Raw genomic sequence first — 11,004 nt, forward strand, 5'->3', positions numbered from 1 at the left:
TAAGATCTTTTGTAAATAACCTGTTTCTCCCCCTGGATTTTTACTTCGTCCCACATGTTCTGAAATGTCCTCAAAATGTTTTGGTATGGGCTCATTTTCATGTATTTGTGTTAGGCACAAGTATCAGTAGGTCTTTTTTCTTTTTTTTTTTAATATTTATTTATTTATTCGGCTGCGCTGGGCCTTAGTTGCGGCACGCAGGATCTTCGCTGCCACGTGTGGGATCTTCGTTGCGGCATCTTTAGTTGTGGCACCCGGGATCTAGTTCCCTGACCGGGGATCCAACTGGGGTCCCCTGCGTTGGGAGCGTGGAGTCTTAACCAGTGGACCACCAGGGAAGTCCCAGTAGGTTTTTCTCTTGTGCCAGGTCCCCAGGAAGAATCTTCTAGTCTCCTGCCTGCTATAGAAGCGCTGGGAGAAGGGAGTCAATTGGGAAAGACCACGCTCACAACTCCCAGCTTGGAGAGAAGGTGAGGAGAGCGGAGCGGTGCAGGCTGTCTGGGGGGTGAACTGGAACTTTCTATGAAAAAAGGGCTCTCTGGCCACTTCTGTGCCCCACTTGTGACAGGAGAGACTTCTGGAATGTATCCTTTTGTTGTCTTTTTGCTGGATGGAAAGAGAAAAGAGGAAATGTTAAGCACCCGGAGTGAATTATCACGATCATTAACAAACAAAAAAAAAATCCAAGGACATTTCAACACAGGAGAGAACAGAAAACGTGAGTCGGACAAGATCTTCTGGGGGAACAGGAGGAGGCTGAAGTGCCGTGCACCACTTTACAGGCTCTTAACCCAAGGCCAGAGTTTTGTTTTGTTTTTAGTATTTATTTATTTTTGGCTGCATCCGGTCTTAGTTGCGGCACACGGGATCTTCGTTGAGGCATGCAGGATCTTTCGTTGCGGCACATGGGATTCTCTCTAGTTGTGGTGTGTGGGCTCCAGAGCGCGTGGGCCCTGTAGTTGCGGCATGCGGGCTCTCTAGTTGTGGCTCATGGGCTTAGTTGCTCCGCAGCATGTGGGATCTTAGTTCCCCGACCAGGGATCGAACCCGCGCCCCCTGCATTGGAAGGCGGATTCTTAACCACTGGACCGCCAGGGAAGTCCCGAGAGTTTTTAAAAATAAATCTTCTCCCCCTCGTCTGCTTGGCTGAGACGTTGTGGGGAGGGGAGAAACTGGATTGGAGGAGGGCAAGTCTGGGCATGGCTTCTGGGAAGAGGGGCGACACTGACCACAAGCAAGTGTTTGGGGGAAGCAGAGCTGTATTAATGAAAAGTGATAGCCACGCCTGTAGCCGGTTCTCAGCGATGGAGTGTCTTGCCCAGGTGCTGACTCACCTCCTTTCCCCGCAGGGAAGCCAGGTGAATGCTCTCAAGGAAGCTAAGGCCCCTGAGCCCCTCCCCCCACACACACTGACCTCTCTGAAGACGCAGAGAGGTGTTCTGTGCGGAGAGAGAGGCAAATGCCTCTGCTGAGGTGAGGGAACCCAAGCCCGGGGCATTTAGCCAATCCATGCAAGACAGGACGGAGCCCAGGCCAGCCATCCAGGACTCCTCAGAGCCCAGGGAAGTCCTCTCCTTTTTCATGCCATGACCGTAGCCAGTAGGAACAGGCTCCAAACAATAATTTGCAGCAGCAGAGAAACAGGTCTCAGTTCTGGTGGTGGGGAAGAAAGGAACATTTACTACCCTGCCGCCTTTGTGCAGACAGAGGGTTTGGACAGAGCCACTCAGGCTGGGGACGAGCAAGATGAATAAAAAAAGGGTGACACGGCATCTGTGCAAACACTATAGGGAAAAAAGACAGTGGAAGAATCCATTCAGGTAGAAAAGTTAGGTTAAAGAAAAGCACACCGGGACTTCCCTGGTGGCGCAGTGGTTAGGGATCCGCCTGCCAATGCAGGGGACACGGGTTCGAGCCCTGGTCCGGGAAGATCCCACATGCCATGGAGCAACTAAGCCTGTGTACCACAACTACTGAAGCCTGCACTCTAGAGCCTGCGCGCAACAACTACTGAAGCCTGCACACCTAGAGCCCGTGTTCCGCAACAAGAGAAGCCACGGCAATGAGAGGCCTGTGCACCCCAACGAAGAGTAGCCCCCCTTGCTGCAACTAGAGAAAGCCTGCGTGCAGCAGTGAAAACCCAATGCAGCCAAAAACAAATAAATAAATTAAAAAAAAAGAAAAGCACACATTATCCTAATTATTTTGTATCGAAGCAAAATCATCTCAATAAAGCAAAACCTCAAAGATGAGAAGATGAAACAACAGAATTAAGTGAAAAGGGAGATTGCAAAGCTGAGGAAACAAATTGAATATCAGAATGACAATTTCTGAACTAATAAATTAGAAAAGCGATAGAATGATAATTGCAGTTGAGGGTTGAAATCACAGACATCAAGGAAAGACCTGCTATGATCTCAGAGAAAGCAAAGGGAAAAAGGAGAGATTAGAGCAATTAGACAAGATAAAATGTATTTAGAGGACCCAAAGGACATTTGGTGACTGAAACAGAGAATTCAACAAACAGAATGTATAACGTGTTTAATGATATGAGTGAATCTTCCTTAAATGATGAAGAACCTAATCCACAGCTCAGAAGGCACAGTCAGGAAAACTCACAGGATGACTGATGGACACACAGATATAATTGTGTGTGTGTGGGGGGTAATTTTTATTTTGAAACAATTCCAGACATACAAAAACATTTCAAGAATAAAAAAGAACTCCTGTTTTAAATATTTCACCACATTTCCTTGATCACATATTTATCCATCCATCAATTCACCTTATTTTCTGATACATTTCAAAGTAAGTTACAGACATCAGTACACTTTACCCAGTACAATTCAGAGTGCATATTAACGAGAGTTCAATATTTGTGTAATTGCTTTGAAGTAAAATTAACATGCAGTAAAGTGCTCACATCTTTAGATGCTCTTTGCTGAGTTTTGACAAATGCGTAAACCTTTTACAAGATACAGAGTGTCTCCGTCACCCCAGAATGTTCCCTCGAGTCTTTGTTGGTCCCTGTCCGCCCAAACTGGAGAGGCAGAGAAGCATGGCCCCAGGCTCCCTGAGCACAAAGGATGCTCACCGCGCAGATGGGGGTGTGGCCAGGCCTCTCTGGACTGAGCGCCCCGGGGAGGGCTCAGGCCTCGGCAGCTGCTGCAGCGCTGAGAGGGACCCGTAGAGGGCGAACAAGGGCTTCCCGGCCTCCAGGTCCCCGGTCCCCTCGGGGCTGTCGGGAGCCACCCTCAGGTTGCGCTCCTCCAGCAGGCTGAAGGTGACGGCCACCCCCTCTTCCTGCAGCGTGGTGAGGAGCTTGGGGTCCAGGGTAAAGGGAATGTTCCAAGGGTACTTGAAGTTGGGCTCCAGGATGCTCTTCACCTGGAAGAAATGAGGTCGGGTGTTGCAGGTCAGCCTTTGAGATCGGGAGACAAAACCTTCTGTCCCGAGAGCCAGGGGCCTCACCGGGTCATGGAAGAGGCAAAGTCATGGAGTCAAGGGGACCAGGAGTCTCGTCCTGTCCTGTCCTGTGATCAGTGTGATCTTGGATATGTTATTGGAAATTGTTGCGCTTTGGTTCTTCAGCTGCTAAATGGTGATACTAACATTGACCTTGCAGAATAGTGGTATCTGGAATTACATGTGTATGTGTACGTGTGTGCAATGTGTGTGTGTATGTGCATACGTCTGTGCACACATATGTACTCACGTATACATGTATGTGGAGAGAGAAAGAGCAATTTGCAAATGGTAACTGTGTGAGAAAAGCAGAGGTGTTTCAGATCCCCTGAGCCCCCCACACTTGTATTCCTATGTGGCTCTTTTAGAACTGTGGGCGCCCTCTGCTGGGGTTGCCATGGAGACGGAGACCCCCCTGAGGTAGACTCACACCCACCGGCCTTGCTCCCCAGAGGGAGAGGCAGCCGGAGAATTCCCGGTGGCCACACGGGATCCTTTCTCCCCTCTCAGCAGAATCTTATGTCACCTCTCTTTCCTCAGGACCATTCTTATCCCTGGTCCCCTCACCCCCATCCCTGGAGGCTGGCCCCTGGGGATTGATTTCTTACCAGCTCCCACTGCTGGAGCAGGATCCTCTTCTCCATGGACCAGGCCTGTAGCTCATGTTGGGTGTCACTCAGCACTGGGAACGAGGGGACATTTGGGGAGAGAGAGTGATGAGGAGTCAGATTTTTCTTCCCTACTGTGAACTAGGAGACCCCATGAGGGGGGAACCCGAAGGCAGAGGAATAAAACCCGTTCGACTTGAAAGTCAAGTTCCTTCCTTCTGCTCTTGGGATGGTCTCCAGGATGCTACATAACATGGTCCAGGGGGTGGGATTCTAGGCTGGAGCCTGGAATCACCCACACCCAATGATAGGTTGGATGAACTTGGGCTGGTCTTTCTAGATCCCGGGCTGGTTCTGTATCATATGGTGAATTTATCTCACTGACTTCTCCTGACCTTGGAGAGAGGTGTGATGTGAGATGAAGACCACGGTATTAGAAGGGTTTTAGAGAGGTGGGTGGCATCTAACCCCGTTCTTTTTGGGTCTAGAGGCCAAATTTGTGACGTTCCCATATTTCCCTCAAATCACTCTTACCCAATATGGCTTTAAGGGGGTAAATGATGTGCAGTCTTAACTTGAGCCATAGATTTCTTGAGTCCTCTTGCATCTCACTTAGGAAGGTGCCACCAAAGCCGTCCAGATGATCCAAGAGGCCCCGATCCAACTTTAGGAAACCGGTATTATTAGTAATACAACAACAGCAATACTAGTAATAGCAATAGTGATGTTGTTTTGCAGTTTTGCCAGTATCTTTTGAGTCTACAAGTGATTAACCAAGGTGGGAGGGGGTGGGATCTTCACCTCCCCCCAGATTCCAAGCAGCTTCAGCATGTGGGCTGCACGCCCTGGACCTGGTCATTTTGCCTGGACAAGCGTTTGGGACCCCCTTCTGCAGCCCTCCTTCCCCATGTATCTTGGCAGTCTATCTCCTAAACCTGCCCCTTCACAACTATGATCAGCCTTAGGTAGAGTGGGACCTCCCCCCCACCGCCATGTCCATGAGGTCCTGCAGAGCCTCTCGGTCCTTGAGCCTGGCCAGGATATTATGGAGAATAGCATCCTGAATGTCCTTTGGGACCTGGGCCATTTCCCTGGAAACCTCCTTTTGTAGGTGCTTGAAATCTGTCCTCAGGCATCAACATCAACCAGAAAATGGAGACAGTTCTCTGATTAGAACGTCCGTGGTGTGATAAGTCAGGCACCTCCATCTCATTTATCTACCAACCAAAAACATCTCTGCAGGTGGCATGTTTGAGCTCTGGGGATGGAGCTATCATAATAGGCTAAATAGATGGGCAATCCTAGTGCTGTGAAGGGACCCGGGTGGGTAGAAGGCAGGGAGGAGAGAAGGAGATTCTGGAAAGAGGTCTTGGGAAGTGGAAGAAAATGACCAAGTGCTCTTTTCTGGGACACGTCTAGAATAACGTGGATTCTAGCGTTGGGCTCTAGAGATGAGAATCTTAGGTGCTCTGGGCTCAGTTTCCACATCTGTTTAGTGGGAAGGTTATGAGGATTAAATGAGTTCATGTATGTAAAATGCTTGGGGGGAGTACTTGGCACACATGAACTACCCTCCTTATCATGTAATTCTGCCTGTATCGTCTATGACCACGCAAAATTAGCAAGGAATGGAGTTGGGGGTTCTCTGCTTCTCCTAGGAGACTTCAGGTGGCCTCCAGCTGACCTGCTGAGAGGGAGAGGTCCAGTGAGGCAGATATTTCTGTTTGGTCCACGGCCGTATCCCCACTGCTCAGAATAGTGCCTGTTGCCCAATAAGTCTTCAACAAGTGTTTGTTGCGTGCATGCACGAATGAATGAATGAATGAATGGGGCTGAACGAAGCGTCGATTTGGAAGTAGAGCTCAGTTTTGTAAGTTGCATGCAAGCCACTTTTTGGGTAGTTGGCTTTGCAGTCTCCCACCCAGGAAGTCCCAGCTTCCCTCTTAATAAACACTGACCTTGGCCAGTGGGTTCCTGTATTCTTCCTGGAAAGAGAGTCACAAGTGATCATCTCCATTTCTCATTCCCCAACTTTACTTTTGAGACATTTTGGAGAGTCCTGCCCTCCTAACGCCTTCTCCCTTTTGCTTAACCTCTTCCTGCCCCCATCCCCATCTGTCCCTCCCCCTCCTTGGCCGTGTGGAACCCCTCCCATTCCACGGAAACTAGGGCCAGGCCCCGGGGCAGCGGTGGCAAAGGCAGGGGCCATCTGCCCTGCTCTCCAGATGTATATGTGCCATTAGGACCCGTCCCCCATCCCAGGAAACACACACTCACCCATTGGGAGGATGGGACCTCTCATGGTGCCTAGAAGAGAAATTAAATCCTTACCCAAGAGTTAGTCTCTGAAGGCACTCGGTTCCTCTGACCTTCTGCCCCCTACTTCCCTGACCCCTGTCCCCTTTCTATCTACCCCTTCCCTCCCAGGGGGCCAGACCCAGCGAATTGGGTAAGGACAGCAGAGGCAATCACGTGGCATTCTGGTTGTGACAAGAGGCCTCAGGGAGGGATCAGATCCCACTTTCCTGGCTGTAAAATCACCCACTCACCCATCACTGATTGCAGCTGATGCTCTTCTGGAAAGATAAATAGAAGGACTCACTCACCAAGAGTTAACCTCCACTCCCCCAAGACACACACACATGCACACACGCGCGCGCACAGACACACACACACACACGCCGGTATTCAAAGGAGAAAGGTGGCTTCCTCTGTGGCCCCAAGAGTCTATGGCTTGTAAAAGACAGAAGTGATTGGCAGGCTGTGGAGGAGGAGGTTAGTTTCCCTCTGGGTCTGCTGACTGAACACCTTGCATGGCTCTTATTAGCATCCAGAGGGGGTCAGAGTTCAGTGGGGCCCTAGGTGTAGACAGAGAACCTGCCCAGCTCAGGAACTCACCTTCTGGAAAGGTTTTCCGCTTGTGATCATCTGAGATGAGAAGAACGTCTGGATGGGGAAGAAGCCAGGTCAGGAGAGCCCAGGTTATTCCTGCTGCATCCTTTCACCTCCCTGCTCCTGTAGTCACCCCCAGCCCATCCCCAGCTTCCTCCCCAGATCAGGTGGGGCAGCTTTCCTCAGTGTGGCCTGGGGACCCCTTGCATCAGAATCACCTGGGATGATTGTTAAAACTCAGAATCCCTGACCTCACTCTGTTTCTTCTGAATCAGATTCTCTAAAGAGAAACCTGGAACCTGCATGTTAAATAAGCACCTCACGTGATCATCATGCCCTCTGACCTAGAGGACTGTTATGGAAACGGTCTCATAAATGGAGACCCCATAGATCATGGTGCCATAATATCCAGGGAGAAGAGAGCTCCAAGGAGAGAATAATCAAGTGTGTGTTCCTTGGTGATGTACGTGGGGTAAATTCACTGGAGGACAGACTCCAGTGGGTCGAGGTGTGAGTGCCAGGGAGGGGGTGAGGACACAGGGTGTAGGAGATTCTTAAGGAAGTTTCTATGAGGGGCAAGTGGGTGGGAGGAGGGGATCACTGGAGGAGGAGGACACTTGGGTGAGGGGGTTTATGAGCTGGCAGAGACCTGATCGTGTTGTCTCTGAAGGATCCAGGTGACCTGGAGATGATGAAGATATGCTTGTGTCCATCCCTTTGTCAGACATTTTTCTCTAATCTTCACATCAACTCTGGAGAGATGGTCTCATTTCCAGTATACAGATGGGAAGGCTGTGTAAGAACAAATACAAATTAAAAATATGAGGCTTATTTCTCCCAGTTGAAAATCAGGGAAGAGTTTTCCTTCCCCTCCTTTTCCTTAGAACCTTTATTTTAGAAAACTTGGGTAAAAGTGTAAACACTTTCTCCTCTCTTGGAAATGTATATAAATCCTTTTGAAAAGTCAGCTTTAGGACCCAGGAAAGTCTTTCTCAAGGACCTGAGAACTATTCTTTGAAATGTAAGCACCTAGTATCACCCCTCCCAGTTTCTGTGGAAGGGCAGAACCTAACTAAATTCAGTGGGCACGTGCTCCGGGGTACAAATCTACTTCCTCTTGTAAAAGTTAAAAGTTTGTTTTTCTTCTGGATAAAACCAATTAGCTAACAGGTGCTCACTTCGATTACCAGGTGAAGTCAGGATAAACTACGTGTGATAGGCGGTTCTGTCAAGGTTTCTTACCAGAGGACTAGTTATTATTTATCTTGAAAATAAGTCTATGTAATTGGTTGTATCTGCGGGGCTATGTATGCAAGGGTGAGATTTCTTTCTGTTTTTGCAATCTTTTAGTGGATTGCTTATGACAGGCACCACATTCTGTTTTAATGCTTATTCAATGATAACATTATTTTCTTTCTCTATTACCTTCGTGGACAGATTTTCTGGATTGGGAGATTCTAATTATATTTCCCCAACAGCTGAAACCCAATGAGGGATTCACATTTTTACCGGTTATACAGCAAGTGCTCTGGCAAATGATTGATCTGTTATGCACATTATTTCCCTTTTTGGTTTGTTATGAGGATTAAATTAGTTCATGTAGGTCCAATGTTTACTGCACTGGACAACGTTGTAATGTTCCTTCTCTTCACCCTTAGGCCTTAATTTTGTTAATATCAAGCAAGACCCGCTCCTCCCCTAGTGGTCAACACATGACTTGCAGGCACTTCTGTGAGGTTAGCCTTTCATCTAAGTTCATTCTGTTCATACTTTCCAACACTTGCAAAAACACGATATTGTTGAAAATGAGGATCCATTTTTCTCCTCCCTTAATTAAAAGCACTTTATCATTCCTCATGACCTTTAATAATACTACCTTCTCCTGGTGCCCTCAGCACAGTCTCTGACCTCTGACTAACTCTTGGTTGGGGAATTTAGTTTTTGCTTCTAGGCACCATGAGAGGTCCCATCCTCCGAATAGGTGAGTGTGTGTTTGCTGGGATGGGGGGTGTGGTCCTAATGGCACCTATACGTCCCGAGAGCAGGGCAGATGGCCCCTGCCTTTGCCACCGCTGCCCCGAGGCCTGGCCCTAGCTTCTGTGGAATGGGAGGGGTCCTAGGAGGTGGAGGGATGGACCAGGATGGGGGCAGGAAGAGGTAAAATGAGAGGGAGGAGGTGGTAGGAGGGCAGGACCCTCCAAATATCTCAAAAGTAAATTGAGGGGGCTTCCCTGGTGGCACAGTGGTTGAGAATCTGCCTGCTAATGCAGGGGACACGGGTTCGAGCCCTGGTCTGGGAGGATCCCACATGCCGCGGAGCAACTAGGCCCGTGTGCCACAACTACTGAGCCTGCGTGTCTGGAGCCTGTGCTCCGCAACGAGAGGCCGCGATAGTGAGAGGCCCGCGCATCGCGATGAAGAGTGGCCCCCGCTCGCCGCAACTAGAGAAAGCCCTCGCACAGAAACTAAGACCCAACACAGCCAAAAATAAAGAAATAAATAAATTATTAAAAAAAAAAAAAAAAAGTAAATTGAGGATGAGGAAAGAGATGATTACTTGTATTACTCGTGACTCTCTGTCCAAGAAGAATATAGGAACCCCTTTGGCAAGGTGAGTGTTTATGAAGAGCGAACCTGGGGTTTCCTGGGTGGAAAACCATAAGACTGATTTCCCAACTTGGAGATGACCATGAAAACTGAGATGACTCAGAAAACTGGGTTCTACTTCCATGAAACAAACATTTGTTGAGGACTTGTTATAACTGTTTTGCTTTTTTTGAGTATAGCCATCCTGGTGGGTATGAATTGGTATTTCATTGTCATTTTGATTTGCATTTTGCTGATGGCTTATGATGTTGAGCATCTTTTCAAATTCTTATTTGTCATTCATATTATATCCTTTGGATAAATATCTAATCAAATCTTTAACAATGTGATGATGGAATGAATATTTAGAGTGATGTAGAACAAGACTGGGTAAGGGATCTGACCCAGCTGGGTTTAAGTTTATGGCTTGTGCCCCTGGGTTCTGGTAGTGCTGTGCTTTGAAAAGCAGTGGCTGACAGGCTTCGGGGAGGAGGATCTTTTATTAGTTTTGGGGCATATTGAATTGGAAAAGTCTGTGAGATCTCCCAGTGAAGGTGTAGCTTCAAATAGGTAGCGTGAAGTAATGGTCTTGGAGTTGAGAAGTTGGGTTGATGATGTGAATTTGGGAGAGATTGCTCTATAAATGGTAATTGAAGGCATGAGGGTAGATAAGGTTGATCTAGATCTAGAGGCAATATATGGAAGAAGTGTACCCGAGACCAATTCTGAGGTTCCCCAACATTTAAGGGTGGTTGGAGAAGGTTGAACCAGGAAAGGAAACTAAAAATGAGGTGGTATGGTGGGCAGAATTCTTCACAGCGGTCCCCAAGATTCCACGCCTTGGTCCCCAGATCCTGTGACTGTGACTTCACTCATGGGATTATGTTATGTTATATGGCACGGCTGGTCTTAAAGCACAGTGCTATCCTGATGGGTCTAACCTAATCAAATACATCCTTAAAAGCGGAGAATTTCCTTCAGCTGATGGCACAACAATTCAAAGGAATTCCAAGCATGAGATGGATTCCACAAGCTGTTGCTAATCTTGAAGATGGAGGGGCCACATGAGAAGGAATATGGGCAACCATAAGGAGTGGAGAATGAGGCCCCCAGCAGAGAGTTGGCAAGGAAATGGGGACCTCAGTCCTACAGCCTCAAGGAACTGGATTCTGCCTGAATGAGCTTGGAAACAAATTCTTCCCAGAGCCTCCAGGACCTTGACATTGGCCTTGTGAGACCCTCAGCAAAGACCCCAGGCAAGGTTGTCTGGAATCCTGATCTACGGACTGTGAGGTAATAAATAAATGTTGCTAACAAATTGTTAACAAATTACCACCAGCTGCTAAACTGGTGGTAGTTTGTTAAACAACAACAGAACGATTGCAGATGGCTAAAGCTAGGAGGAAACACCAGGGAGGAATCACCCATGTTATGGAAGGGGTGTTTTTCAAGA

The 11,004-nt window shown here is 48.1% G+C and overlaps 1 protein-coding gene across 1 annotated transcript; it reads right to left on the minus strand.

Annotated features, from left to right (window-relative positions):
• Positions 1–463: 463 nt before the first annotated feature.
• GSDMC (gasdermin C) lies at positions 464–5,160 on the minus strand (the record flags this gene model as incomplete). Its single annotated transcript, XM_082363195.1, has 3 exons — positions 464–3,387; positions 4,074–4,214; positions 5,062–5,160. 3 exons carry the CDS (start codon positions 5,158–5,160, stop codon positions 3,091–3,093), a joined length of 537 nt encoding a protein of 178 aa, XP_082219321.1. The 3' UTR covers positions 464–3,090.
• Between the last annotated feature and the right edge of the window lie 5,844 nt (positions 5,161–11,004).

Source organism: Balaenoptera borealis, assembly GCF_965194805.1.
Source record: "Balaenoptera borealis genome assembly, chromosome: 17".
NCBI lineage: Eukaryota > Metazoa > Chordata > Mammalia > Artiodactyla > Balaenopteridae > Balaenoptera > Balaenoptera borealis.